The sequence below is a fragment of the Eublepharis macularius genome, chromosome 2, assembly GCF_028583425.1.
Source record: "Eublepharis macularius isolate TG4126 chromosome 2, MPM_Emac_v1.0, whole genome shotgun sequence".
Classification (NCBI taxonomy): Eukaryota; Metazoa; Chordata; class Lepidosauria; order Squamata; family Eublepharidae; genus Eublepharis; species Eublepharis macularius.
Window position 1 is genome coordinate 66,768,319 of NC_072791.1, and position 14,857 is coordinate 66,783,175.

Here is a 14,857-nt window from a genome sequence, read left to right on the forward strand (position 1 = left end):
GGTCCTCCATAATTTTTTTTGGCCTTGCTTTAAATTAACACCCTTTTTTAAAAAAAGTGTTCGTTATCAATAAAGCCATTAAAAGAAAGTGTCTACCTCCCTAAACATAAAGAATGGTAACTCCTGAGACTTTCAATGCCAGGAAGTGAGAGCTTAAACTACAGTGATTCCTGGATAGTATCAATTCCAGTTGCCCCTCCAAAAACACTGTTTTGTATTGAGTTTTTAGTAGTTAAAAAAAAAAAATTCTACTTTCTTCCTTCACTTTGGTTCTGTTTCTTTGTTACTTTACCTTTTCAGCCATGTTATGTGGTGCATGCCCAGATAGTCTTATTTCCCACTCAGTAGGCCAGTCTTACAGGTGAATCACTTGCAGGGTGCATCAGCAATGTGCCAAATCAATGACCTGGCTGTTTCTTACATGCTCTATTTGACTGTGGAGATACTTTCCCCCCCACCAGCGTGAGTTACTGTGACTGTAAACTATTAGACATTGAATCTTTGTCCCAGGGACATCATTACCTTTGTAACCCCTGGTACTTGGTTAATAGGTTGAAGCACGTTTTGTTTTGAAGGGTACTGGGCACTCAAGGGCTTCAGGCCTGATCAAGACCTTAAACTACCTGCTTCTAGAACATGGAGAGAGGGAGGAATAAAACAACAACAACAACAACAATGAGGACTTTCAATTGCTTTTGTGTTAATAGCTCACTCCCACAGTGAATCTTCATTTTCTGGAGGAGCACACCATTATACTGGTGTAATATTCAGGTCATCAGACAAGGAAAGGCCAGAGTCCCTTTCTCTGGAGGTTTTCTCTGGTTTACTGAAAAACTTGCCATCTCTGTGAAGGCTAGCACTCCTCAGCAGTGTGGTGGGCTCTGCTGCCAAGCTTGAAGGCCGATTTGTTTCATAGCAAAGATCATCATAAGCATAATTCACATTGCCACAAGGGAAACTCTGTAGCTTCACCAGTTCAATCCCACCAATATCAGTGTGACGAAAATGGCTCTGACTGGGAGATGCTGGTGATGCCCTAGGACTAGGGGAAGAACTGCAGTTCCCATCGAATCCTGAATCTTCTCGGTCTCGTGTTACTTTGAATTTGGAGCTGGGTCCAGGCTGGCAAATACTTTCCAAGACCCAGGACCCATAAGTTGGGTTCCAAAGATTTTTGGTTTTATTCTTCAACTTGTGTGCTGGTTGACTTGTTGATGCTTGTTGTTGGTTGAGGGTTGGCTGGGCCCACATTCCAGTGCTGGAATCACTGAAGCAAGGTATGTTAGGTTCTCTGGCTGTCCAGTTACCAAGATTATCCACCAGCAGCTCCTGTGGATACTGTACATATTTGGGCACTGGATTATAGCCTTCTAATGTTCTTGGGCTTGTCTGAGGTGTAGGAGAAGGGTTCCCCAACGAAGGAACCATCCTGGTGGAACTGTTAGGGTGCAACAATGTATTTCCTTCATCCTCTGCCGTTGGGCTACATTCAATAGGCAGTTCTGTATTGATCACATCAGGGTCCTGCAACACAAGTAAGAATGCTGGATATTCCAAGTACTATCAGCAAAAGTCCATACCAGTTTTTCTCACCTGCACATACAGCAGGCATATGGAGGTAACATCATCCTGATGGTATCTGAATGTGCATAACTGTAACCCATGTTCAGATTCCCCAATATGAGAGCAGCTGATTGTCTTTCTCTGGCTGAAGTCAGATTACAAAGAACAGAGGGTCCCCACATTTTAAGAACCTTTTCAGGGGCACAAGCGACTAGGCTAGGAAGGAAAAGACTAGATGCACTACATGCATAACACTGTGTGGGACCTTTTGGATCCTGGACTATATAGTGTTCTCTGCTATGCCAAATTAAAGATAGTTATATGTCATAAAAAGATCCCCTTACCTGTGTACAGTACTTGATTCTTTCCAGAATGGTGGAGAAGTTGGGTCGATACTCAGGGCTATGTTGCCAGCACTGAGTCATGATCCGGTATCTTGATAAAGATATCAAGAAAAAAAACAGATGAAAAAAAATCCACATTTATATATTTCCCCTTCCTCCGTGAACAGATCTTCCTAGCATTTTTTAAAGGGACAGTTCTAAAAGGTGACGGAAGGTGTTCCTCCTTTCCATTCTGCATGGCAGTTGAAACTACCTACCCCAATGGCTGCTACATTCAGTAGGAAGGAAAGCCAAGGAAAATAGAAGGACTCGCTCACTCGTCTATTCTCTCTCAGCCAAGGGAGGAGATTGGGTCAGTTTTGATTGGTAAAAATGCATGTGAGGTTGGGGGGGAAGGGTTAAACCTCTATTTTTCCCACACTGTGATTATAAACCAAAGTTTCATTTAATCCTGTTAGCAGACAAAAGAGATTACATCTTTAAGGTCTTTTTTCGGACCATAGACTTCAATATCAGCAAATTGTTACAACAACAACAAAGCCTTTATTGGCATATCTCAGGTTATACACACTGTGATTAATTCAAAAGGGGAGCAGCACAACTGCGATTTCCATTTAAGAAATGTTGGGAAGATTGAATGTATATAAATTGAATGTTGTTATGTGATTATCTTTTTACGAACCTCCTAGCATCTTGCTTCAAAATTAAGACAGTGAGGGCCAGACTAGATTCAGAATGGTGACTAGAGATGGGCACGATCCGCAATACGATCGAAAAAAATCCACGATAATGGCGATCGTGCGATCGTGACCCGGCGGATTGTGATCGTCCATGGCCAACAATCAGCGATCAGGAGAGGCCTGGATCGTTGCATTCGGGCTTGGATCGGGGATCCAGACACTCAGGCGCCAGCAATCTATTCCCCTGGCAACAGAGCCAGGGGAAAGCCTGAGCTCTGTTTGCCCTCCTTCTGACGCCCTAGAAACCCGAATGGAAGCCCAGCTTTCCTTGATCAGCAGGGCTTCCTTCCAACCACGGAGCAGCAAAGCAGAGAAGACACCCAGGGGAGGGAGGGGGAAGGGGGTGTTCTGTAGCCATGGGCACTCCAATCTCATCCCTGCAAACCCTGATAGGCAGCTCTGATGGCCAAACACAGACCTCCTGTGTTGCTGAATGGGACCTGAGGGGAGGCAGCTCGTCGCCGCCTCCCCGTGCCCACCAGGCCTGGTGGCTGCTGCCAGCACCCACCATTCATGTATCGCTGGGAATACCAGCGTGCTCCAGTTTGGCTTGGCAAGTGGGCACATGGGGGGTGCTGCTGGCGAGTGGATAGACCCCCCACCCCCTGAGGGGAGGTGGCTCATTGCCGCCTCCCCATGCCTGACAGGCCCGGTGGCCGCCAGCACCACCCACCTTCCCACATAATACCAGCATGCCCTGCTTTGGCCTCCACGATCATGATCCACGGCTCGGGAACAGGAGATGATTGGCGCAGATCGTTATTTCGGGATCGTCATCGGCGCCGATCCACAATCCTCTGGATCATTAAAAATTTTTGGATCGTGCCCATCTCTAATGTTGACTTCAAACAAGTAATTCAAAATCAGTAATTCAATCACTCGCTGAAATGCTTAAGTCTTTTCATGGGAGAAACTTGGTTGAAAAATAGCCAAAAATAGATTTCCAATTTAAATTGTTTTTAAGAGAGCGGTACAAGAAATTTTTGTGATTTGCTAAAACATGGGTACAATGAGCTATTCTTTCTGCTTTTATTTTCACATATCCTCTTATTACAAGTGGTATTAAGGAAAACACAAAATAGATTTTTCTATTCTCAGCAAATTATCATACCTTAGGGCTCGGAGTGTTGGTGGGAGGAGGAAAAAACCTAGAGATATTGGCTGCAACGCTATGTCACTTACAGGGAAAACCATACCATAGAATTTCCGGTGATTACTAGAGCTACCTTATGTCACTTCCTAGTTTTCCCCAGAAGTGACTTTGAGATGCCACTGATGTTGACCTCCCCCCATGTCCCTGCTCCAACCCTCCTGCTGGTTGCCAGGCCTGGCAACTGTTGCTTGGCCTGGCAACTGTGTCATAATTTATTTATTTATACCCTACCTTTCTCCCCAATGGGGATGGGGACCCAAAGTGGCTTACATAATTCTCCACTTCGCCATTTTATCCCCATAACAACCTTGAGGGGTAGGTTAGGCTGAGAGTGTGTTGATTGGCCCAAGGTCATTTAGCAGGCTTCCATGGCAGAGTAGGGATTTGAACATGGTTCTCCCAGATCCTAGTTGGACACTCTAACTACTACACTTCTATAATGTGTATTGCAGGTACATCCACTACTGAGCTGTTGCTTGGCTTTAGTTATTACCAGTACAATCATGCACAAAATGAAATTGAAGTATATTTTATTGTTAATATAGATTGTTCCCAGTATAAATACTTTCTGGCCTGCCTTTTGCCTTTTAAAAAAAGCAAGATATACTCACACAGGTCCTGGACAATTCTTTGGTGGATCCATTCGTCCCCCACTGGTGACAAACTCTAGTACTTCCTGGTTGGTTTTGCAAGGATAAGGCATGTAGCCTAAAGAAAATATCTCCCAAAGCAGTACCCCAAAAGACCTAAAGCAGAGGATTGGCAAAGACAAGCCATTATCTGTTGATAGGGACCTTAGAGTTCCAGTGGTATAAGCTGGAAAGATCCATGCTGGAAATGTGTTACAAGGCAGAAGACTTAATCTTATGTTACAAACATGATGAGCATCAGGGTACAGGGTGTGGCTGTGTAATATATTTTTGAAAACATTTGAGTTAGTTTTGCAAACATAGCTATACCAAGTAAGTAATTAAAAAAGATGATCAACCCATTGCCTCCGTTTTAGTAGTGGGCATCTGAATACAAAAATATACTTCTGTGACTGTATTTATCTCCACATGTGCAAATGGGTGCTGAAGTACAGTTCTTCCCTCACTGTTCCTGAAATAGTGCCAATGTCAATCAGCCGTTTTGGAATGCAGAGAGGGGTGTTTACTCTTTTATATCAAATGAAAAGCTAGGGGCCTACTGTTGTTTTTGTTAAGGAAGAAAATTATTTTCAGTAATTTTAATTTTTCAGTAAAAATTTAAATTATTTTCAGTAATTTAAAAATGTGTAGTTATCTTTCTTTTTTAAAAAAAGGCTGATATTTTTCAGGATTTTGGTAAGAGGACCTAAGTTGCATATTCCTTTGGTTATGTGGCCACTCCCCTGGCTGATCTGATCATTGTTTTCTGGAAGTATTTCTCACAGAGGAAGTAAAATGTGTTGGGAGCATAATCAAGATGAGAGCAATGTCCAAGGACTTCTCCACCCTCAGCATTTCAATCTTCAAATCAATAACTATAGATTAACTGTTGTTGATGCAGACTTCTCTAAAACTCCGAGCCAGAGTTCTTGTAAAGGCAACTGGTTTCCTCAGCAACAACTTGGTACTTTCAAATAAAGCAGACATCTTTTTAAATTTCAACTTTATAACACTGCCAAGGGCAACCGGGACAGCATATGTGTTTGCTGCAATACCAATGAAGCTATTTCTTCACCAGTTGCTACATTCATAACATCATATGGGGCTGCCCTACACAGAATCAGAACATGGGTCTACCTACAAAGATACTGTCTATGCTGAATAACAGAAGCTCTCCAGGATGGCGGGCAAAAAAATTTCCCCCTCAAACTTGCTATCTGACCCTTTTAACTAGTGATGGTAGTTACTGAACCATCTACACACCAAAGAGAATTTGTACCACTGAACTATGTCTCTTCTGCATCTACTATAAGGGGAAAAGCACAAAATTTTGCTTATCCTACTGAAGAGACGTTAAGGTTATCCACAGTACTGAACTCACACAAGCCAACTGCTTATATGCAAATAGCTATCTTGCCATGCAGAGCTGGAATTTTTCAACTCTCAGTTCAGCTGAACATGTGGCATCATTCTCCATGTATTTTCAAGTCCTCAGCTGGTTAACTTCACTTTATTCCCTACAGAGACTTAAAAGATATTTACCAAGTATCCGTCTTGGAGGTGAAGATTCCTTCTAGGAAAGCCTCCGGGGGCATCCACTTGACTGGAAGCATTGCTCGTCCTCCTTTACGATAATAGCTTGCCCTGGTAAGACCAAAAAGAGAGAATTAAGGCCTGAAAAAGATACAGAAGAAATGAGGCCCCGTTTTCCACAGACCGTAGTAGGGATGTGTGTGCACGCACGCGCACGCGCACACACACACACACACAACCAGGCAATCTGTATCTGCAATTTGGTATCCCTGAAATCCTGATTAGATTAATCTAGTTAGAAAGTCCCAAATGTATCCAGCCATTATTCACTATGGGGAATAATTGGGGGGGGAAGCTTTTGAAAACTCTACCAAATTTGCAGGTGACCTACTCCTGATTGTCTGTTAAAGACCCCTCCCCCTGATTCTAGAAAGATTGGACCCTAGGGTCCGATTCTGTGGGCCCCTGAACAAGCTGCCCCTAACCACTTTTCATTGTTTTCTGTGGGAGAAACATTTCCAAGGCTTTCCAGGCAAAGGGCAGCCTTAGGCAAAGGCATTCCCTGGCCAAAAGCCAGTTCCAATGCGAGTCCCACTTGTGCACAAGCTGAACCAATGAAGCCCAACATAACCAAATTATAGCAAGGGAACCAAAGTCAAACCAGAGAATCCTCCCAAAGTGAAGCAAGGGAAAGGGTGAAGCTTGCTGGAGCCTCGGCGTTTAAAAGGTGGCTGGTGGTGTTGTATTAAAGTAAAAAAGGTACAGAAAAGAAGGGGAGAAAAAGGGGGACAAGCAAAGCAGGTGTAAAACTGTGTACTACAAGGACTATTAAAATACAAGATACCAAAGTCGTCATAACTAAAAGTGGCTGGTGGTGTCTGAAGGGCTCTTCTGGACCTCCAGTTGGGGTGGAGGGGTGAGATGAGATGGGGATCCTCTCTGCCTGCTGCATCCTCCCCCACCCCATCCACTCTCCTGCCCACCTCTGTTGTAGCTACCTGCAGCCTAATAATCCAGCTCAGCAGAGTTCAGTTCCCTGGATTCGATCTGGGATTCTCTCATGTGATTTGGCTTTATAGCCAAATCAGCATAAATCCAGATCCAGATATAAATCATATCATGAATCCCAGATTGCATGCCCCTAGACTGTAGTATTTCTGCTGGGAATGAGTTAAATATACTGGAAATATGGTGAACACAGAAGCAAGAATAGGCAAATTGTTTCCAGCATCATAGATTTCTGGTTTTGATCATAATGTTTTTCCATTATACTCTACACTCCTTTGCTCCAGAGTCTTGAATCCAATCTACAGTAGACGGTCCTTTCCAGGAGCACTGTCATTATTGGGGAGGGGCACAAAAACATAAGGGGGGAGAACAAGAAAACGTCACATTGGTAACAACTGGTGTGGTTTGTCCACACAGGATAACCCAGTTGTGAATGATGGCTACGGCAAAATGAAAGCGCAATATTAAGTGATGTGTGGGTGCAGCCATTGCTGCATTTCAGTGTTCTCAACTTTTCCTAAGTTCCCTGGACCAGACAGAAGGGATGAATTTCATCTTATCTCCTCCTTCAAGCTATAGCTGCTTTTTATACCCTACCTGTAGATATCCTGAGCCATTCCAAAGTCACCGATCTTGGCTACACGTCCAGGCTCAGTGCAAGTCAGAAGGCAGTTCCTTGCAGCTATATCCCTGAAAAGGGCATACACGTAATGGAAACTAGTACCTCAGCCAAAGCCATGAGTATGTAGTTAAAGAATACAATTAACTAATTCCTCATGCGGGATATAATGTGCTATCATTTCTGCAATCAATCCGATCTAGGTCTAGGACTCAACCACATTCCCGAAAGGTATTTACCTTTACATTTGCTCATTCAAATACTGTTTGCTATTAATATTTTAACTTTATAGTCTGTCTTGTCACACAACAGAACATCTTTATTTCCGATTATCCCTCTATATAGGTACGATTTATCATGCTATTTATTTTGAATCCTCCCCATAAAGTGGGAGGGTTTCATCTGCCCCCTTCCTGTACCTGAACCCCTCTGTCTCACCTTCCCTGTGGCCCTTCTCAGTAACCTCAATGTCACATGACCACATGAAGCTGCCTTCTACAGAATTAGAACGGGTCTGTCATGATCAGAATCCCCTCCTGTGCCTGGCATTGGCTCTCCAGGGTGTCATGTTGGAAGTTTTTTGCATCACCTCTTCCTGCTCTGGAATGAGCCTGGAACCTTCTAAGCTGCTACTGAGCCACAGCCCTCTCCCCTCCTCTAATTTCCCCTTCATCTCATGTCCCTTTCAGTATGTTTGGTTCCATGAAATGTATTGTTCAGAGTATCATAAATAGGGCAAGATGCCTGGGAGGCAGGCTAGAAACAAAGCTGCTATTCCTGTCTCTTTGCCCATGCCTGAAAGGCACCTTTTGGGAAACTGGACATTTTTAGTTAAAAGTGAGTGCTGAATTACTTTAAATAGCATAGAATATTAAAATACTGTTCACAGTTTTGCTTTATTATGTTCTTTGTATTTTTAAATAAAAGTATGTCTTTTGCATGGTTTAAGAGTGCCCTTTTAGAGTTCATTCCTTTACAGTAGAAATTCCTTTTAAAAACCACTACCTTTCCTTCTAACCAAGTGGTCAAAAAGAAAAGGGGAGAAAGCCTTGCAGTTTGTTCCACCAACATGATCTGGATAGTTAATATGTATGTCACAGCGTCATCACAAGGAAGTGGCACCCCAAGACAATGCAAGCGTCTGTGTGTGAGAAAGAGGCCACTAGTAAGCCTCTTTAAAGCAGATCAAACAACTTATCTTGCACAGCCTCAGTCTCCTCACTGCATTTGGAATAGCATCCAAGTGACACATGTTAAGCAACTATGCAAAGGAATAGGATGTAATTTATTGATGACAGCAAGAAAAAACTTATTTATAAGTGTAATTAACATGAAGCTTGCAGCAGTGCTGAAGGAGCTATAAATGACTGTGGAGATCTCTTGCCTTAAAGCAAGAGTTATATTAGATGGGACAGTTTTGCTTTAAAAAAATCTTGTACATATAATACACAACCATTTAAGCAGCAAAGAAGGTAACTTATCACTTAGATGGGCCTCCAAATCTTAAGATGTACAAAACTGTTAACTAACTTTTGAAAGTTAGCTAACTTTTGATAGGTTGTCTTCTGCTTGGGTTACATAGAATTAGTGTACAGGTAAAGTTAAAAAGGACCAAAGTCTCAGTAACACTGGTCTATGAATAACAAAATTTACTGCAAAACAATTAAAAAATTTAAGTACAACAGATGCCCAATCTACACATGCAGCAAAATCAGGTAATTATAAAATAATTTAATTGTAGAAAAGATGGCACCTACTTCATATTTTAGGTGAAGGATTGTGTTAAAATAAATTGCTTGCAAACAGGATGCCAGCACAGCTGGCTAAGGACTGGGCCAGAATGTATCTTCCTCATATGCTAATTTTATATATATGGACACCTTTGGAATTCTGAAACAGGGTAGTAGGCACAACAACAAAATGGCTGCTGCCAGAGATTGAGCCAACCACAAAATGTCAGAGTGTGAGGTTATGCTTAACAAATAGTAACTTTTCAACATTTCAGGCAGAAGCTCCACTTAACAGGAAACTTTTTATAATGAATATACTGTTTGGTTGTTGTGGATCTTCCGGGCTGTGTAGCCGTGGTCTTGGCGTTGTAGTTCCTGACGTTTCGCCAGCAGTTGTGGCTGGCATCTTCAGAGGTGTAGCACCAAAAGACAGAGATCTCTCAGTGTCACAGTGTGGAAAAGAAGTTGGCAGGTAATTTATATCTACTTAGGAAGGTAGGGTTGGGCTGAGTCATCCTGTAAGAGTTTCCAGGGTGTGGAATGCTAATGGAGGGAGGCTTCACTGTATCCTGAGGAGGTTATATACTGTTTTAAAATATTTAGTCCTGCTGGACAAAAGCCCCACCTGGCCCTGCCCACTTCCTAAAAATATGTGGCAGGCCCCAAGAAAGATGTGGGTACATAGCTTCCATGGGCACTGCATCAGGGACCCCTGATCTAATGCCTCCTTCTGTGGCACGTATGGGCCAGACTTGATTAAGTTATTTATCTGCACGTTCATTATTTTAACTCATGGTCTAAAATATCTGGGGACAGATGTACAATTGTAGAAAGGAAATGTGGATTAGACACTTCTGACAGAAAATTACCTTTCAAATTTGGTTTAAAAATTGTTGGGCTTACCACTTGGTTGGTCTTTAAATGGCTGGCCCAGTTTCTAATGCCAGAGCTGACCCCTGGGCAATACAAAGTTACCTCACCTGAGTCAGTCCAAGGGAGGAGAACCATCCTAAGAAATGTTTCCACTTGAAGTACAAATAAGAGCAGCAGCCACCTGGCTCTCAAATGGTGCTTTCCCCTCCTTTTATATGGTGCACTAAATAGTCATTTAGGAGATTCAAGTGGCTGAATGCTGAGCCAATGATCAACACTGGCCCATTCACACTCTGGAGCTCAGGAGTGGCACAATTAATCATATTCACTTGTCTATTCAATGTGGGTGCTCTATAGCATTAGGTCTGTTTCTTTAAAGAAAAAAAAGCTGGTGTTTCTAAATACAGGACCCCTACTTGTTCTATTATGCATTAATAGGCTCTTTTACCTTTGTTGAATGGCAAGCCTTGTTACAGATGCTATTATATATCCATCCACGTTCTGACACAATAAAGGACTTGGTTTTGAAAAAGCATGTCCTTAGTTCTATAATACAACGTCTCCATCTAGTGGACAGCAGGGAGATCTTCAAGCACATAATATATGTATAAATGAACTGCATATAAGTAATTTTTAAGGGCCTTTAGTATTCATCTGTTTCTTACTGGAAATAATTTGTGAAGTCCAACACATCCCTCTTTGAAAATGTAATTTACTAGTATGAGGTTCCTATAGCTCAGTGGTAGAATATCTGCGTTGCAGGCAGAAGTCTCCAGGTTCAGACCCCGACCTCTTCAGTTAAAAAGAAAGACTGTGTGAAAGACTTTGACCTGAGACTCTGAACACTGCTGCCAATCAAATCAGGTAATAGTGACCAATGGTCAGATTCAGTATAAGGAAACATCATGTGTTCATGCCATCTAACATCTCACCTGGTCAACAAGAATTCTACAAGGTTTGGCTTGCCTGAGGTTGGCCTCTGTGACAATCTCTGTCTCTGGGCCGCTGGAGGCGGGAGATCTCCTGCTCCCACCCTCCAGCCCCTGCCCCCATTTACCTGACTGGCGAGGGAGGCACAAGCTGCCTGGGACCACGCTTCTGGGTGACGTGGCTCACTCCCATGGGCCCGATCCAGGCCATATCGAGCTGCTGTGGAGTGGGGGAGTACTCCTGTGCTCTGCTGCAGCCCGATCTGGGCCAATTCGAGCCTGAATTGGCCTGGATCGGGCCCGAACTGGGAAGCATTCCTGCACAGAATGGCCATTCTGGGCTGTTTGGGCCTGAATTGGGCCAGATTGGGCCCGAATCGGCCTGGATCTGGCCAGATTGGGTTGCTACGGAACACACAAGTGCTCCCCTGCTCGACTTGGCCCATTCTGGGCTGATTCAGGCCTGAACTGGGCCAATTTGGGCCTGAGTTGGCCCTGATCGGGCCACTGTAGAGCATGGGAATGCTCCCGCACTCCATAGTGCCCTGATTTGGGCCAAATAGGCCCAAATCCAGCCTGATTTGGGCCTGATCCAAGCGCAATTCACCCCTCCCCCTGTGGAGCACATGCACGCTCCCAAGGTGGCCGCAGCCCACATAATGGTGTCACTTCCCAGAAGTGATGTCATCACACGGGCCCAGGAGCAACAGCGCAGGTAGGTGCCGGGTCCCCCACCTTCCACCAGGAGGATAGGAGGACCTGGCAACCCTACTGTGATTGCATATTCCAACATGTGGGCTGGAATATGTGATCTTAAAAAACAGCTGGAGGAGGGTATTATGGTTCAGAGTTGTAGCACTGAAGAAAAGCAAGATTAATGCTTCCCTTTGTACCAATTCCCTAATCAAAAATGACATCCTCTCTCTTTTTTCTAGTGTAGTTAAAAGGGGGGTTGTGTACAAAGTTTGTAAGCATTCATGGGATGAATTTCCCATCTTCAAAATGCTGCATCTAATATCATAATGAACAATGAACTTTCACTGCTCTTAAAAAGCAAGTTTCCAGTTTAGATGGTAAAACTCAAATCTGCATTGGGAATTTAAGCCATACTGGGCCAATGTACTGAAGAACACATTCATGATTTTCCTGAAGCAAACCAAGGACTACAGTATGAAGTTCTTTATGTTGCGAAGCCTCTGTTACCTGTGGATGAAGTGATTCTCTTCAAGATATTTGCAGCCACAAGCAATGTCCCTGGCTATGTTTAGCAGGTCTTGCATCGTCAAAGTGGATGGCTGATTCTGTGGGAGATTCCATTGAGAAAGAGGAAGATGAACAAAAAATTAGAAACATAAGATGCACCCTGCGGGAACAGACAAATCATTTCTCTAATCCAGGATCTTGTTTCTCACAGTGGCCAATCAGATGGTCTATAAGACTCATGGCAGAGACACGGAGCCTGTCTTGGTCGTGGCTTCCAGAAACTGGTAGCCTATGAACATGGAGATCCCATTTAAACGTCATGGCTGATAGCCATCAAGGGCCCTATTCGTGATGAATTTTTCTAATGTACTTTTAAAACCAGTTCAGCTACTGGCCAACACTACACTCCATGGCAGTGAATCCCCCAATCTAGTTATGAATTCCATGAAGTAATTTCTTCTGTCTGTTCTGAACTGACAGTCTATCAACTTCACTAGATGAATGCTAGTTCTAGCATTTTGGGAGTGGAGAAAAGTTCTTTCTAGTCCAGAGTAAGACTCTGCAAAATCTTTGGGTTCTGTGAACATCCCTCAGGGGTTCTGCAAAATGTTACCTCCCACCTCACACATTTCATTTTCATCAAGCTATAATTATTAATTAGCATAGGTGGTTTTTGCATTTGAATTTTGGAATTGTTAAATAAATTACTACTAATCTCTACTTTGTTCTTACAGTCTTGGGAGGGCAGTGGGGGTCTAGAGGTTATCAAGACAATAAAGGAGGGGGACCCTCAACCAAAAAGGATTGAAAGCTATTGTTCCTTTCACTTTCTCCATACCACATGTATTTTTTATAAACTTCTACCACATCACTGGCACAGGACATTTTGTGGCCTGAGATAGAACCTCCAGATTCTCTTTTCCCAGTAAAAAATAAGGATAAACATCCTCTCACTCAGAATCTTCTGCCTGAGGCATCTGCCTTTCTTTCTAACAGTATCTAGGAAATTTGAAATTGTCTTTGTAGAAGGACTTGAATGAGGTGGCCCTCCTTTCACATTTTTAAGACCGAATCCTGTACAAAAATTAACCTAGAAGATGTATGAAAAAAAGAAATTCTTCCTGCTAGTGGTGTTTTGTATGAAGATAAAAACTGGTTTGGTGGATCGCTTAAAGAGATTAGCAGGATTTGAGTCCAGTAGCACCTTAAAGGCCAACAACATTTCCAGGATATTCGCTTTTGAGAGTCAAATCTCTTTGATAGTTTTTCTCTCAAAAACTTATGCACTAGAAATCTTGTTGTTCTTTAAGGTGCCACTGAACTAGCACCTAGCTGTTCTATTGCAGAGCGACAGAGCTACCCACCTAAAACTGTCTTCATTAAAGAGATTAAACAGGACCACTAAATGGCTATAGACCTTTTAATTGAAGAAGTGAGCTGTGACCCTACCACAAATTTTGTTAGTTTTATAGATGCTACTAGACTTTTTCTCTTTTCTACTGCTAAATGACTAATAGCGAGATCAAAAACCAAGTTACATACTTCAAAGTCCACTGAAACCAAGCAGACACTGTTAAGATTGCTAGATAACCATTCCTTTGTCAGGCAGATTATAGGCTAATACTCCAGACTGGATAGCGGATGTCTGGTCAGAAGGAACTAATTTTAGAAATGGTTTCTTGACAGGAACGGAATCTCTGTGTACTTGAATAATGTACCCATCTAAGTTTAGAGAAAGTGACTGCAAATAGCAATTGACACTTTGGAAGAGACAAAAGAGGAACAAAGAACTGTGAGTTGGCTGAAGAGTGCCTCTTTGAAGAGATGATGTGGGATAATAAATCTGCTGCCATGCAAGTGTGCCTATTTAATTTGCTCTGATTGTACAGCTGAAAATAAAGAAAAAATTCCAAAAAATTATCTAAGTCTCCATCAGTCTGAAATCTGAAGAAAATTAACTCCAGCAGTGCTTGTCCCTGCAAGTTCTCACTGCCTGGGCAAATATGGAATGCATAATGAAAGGTGGACTAAGGTTGCCAAATTTGGCTGGTTGGCAATCAAGAACAGGAGATTGTTCATTACTAATTAAGGATAGTCTTGTATATGGTTTTATGATCTCTCTCTCTCTCTCTTGCTCTCTCTCTCTCTCTTACTGTGGCAGACCTGATGCAGATTTTAGCCCCAACAATTCAGCCTCCCAGAACTCAAGATGCTGAACTAATGAGTTCCGCCTACTTACGTTTTTCCCCATGGGGAAAATTCCTTGGTGTGTCACTAGGAAAACAGTTATGCAAAAGTGTTTTTCCAGTTCTTTAGGGGAGTGCAGGTTAGAGGAGAATCACCACTTAAAGTTGACTGAGGCCTCTTAAATCTGTCAAAGAAATATGTATTCCTTTCTGCCTCCCTTGTAGTTATCTTGTTCACCTTACTGCCTTTCACCATGCAATTAGCATTCCAGAGATATAAAGCTGGTGCGCTACCATCTCGATGAATCATCTCACAGCACATACATAAGCCCTTTTCTATTGGAGGT

At 42.8% G+C, this 14,857-nt stretch overlaps 1 protein-coding gene across 1 annotated transcript in view; it reads right to left on the minus strand.

The window, feature by feature from the left end:
• Positions 1-227: 227 nt before the first annotated feature.
• Positions 228-14,857, minus strand: part of LTK (leukocyte receptor tyrosine kinase) — a 171,046-nt gene continuing 156,416 nt past the window's right edge. The window contains exons 24-29 of the mRNA XM_054969925.1: positions 12,325-12,422; positions 7,568-7,660; positions 5,972-6,073; positions 4,412-4,546; positions 1,908-1,998; positions 228-1,524 (exon numbers count right to left, since the gene is read on the minus strand). Coding sequence (XP_054825900.1) covers positions 751-1,524; positions 1,908-1,998; positions 4,412-4,546; positions 5,972-6,073; positions 7,568-7,660; positions 12,325-12,422 — 1,293 coding nt within the window. The 3' untranslated portion in view covers positions 228-750. The remainder of the gene's footprint in view (positions 1,525-1,907; positions 1,999-4,411; positions 4,547-5,971; positions 6,074-7,567; positions 7,661-12,324; positions 12,423-14,857) is intronic.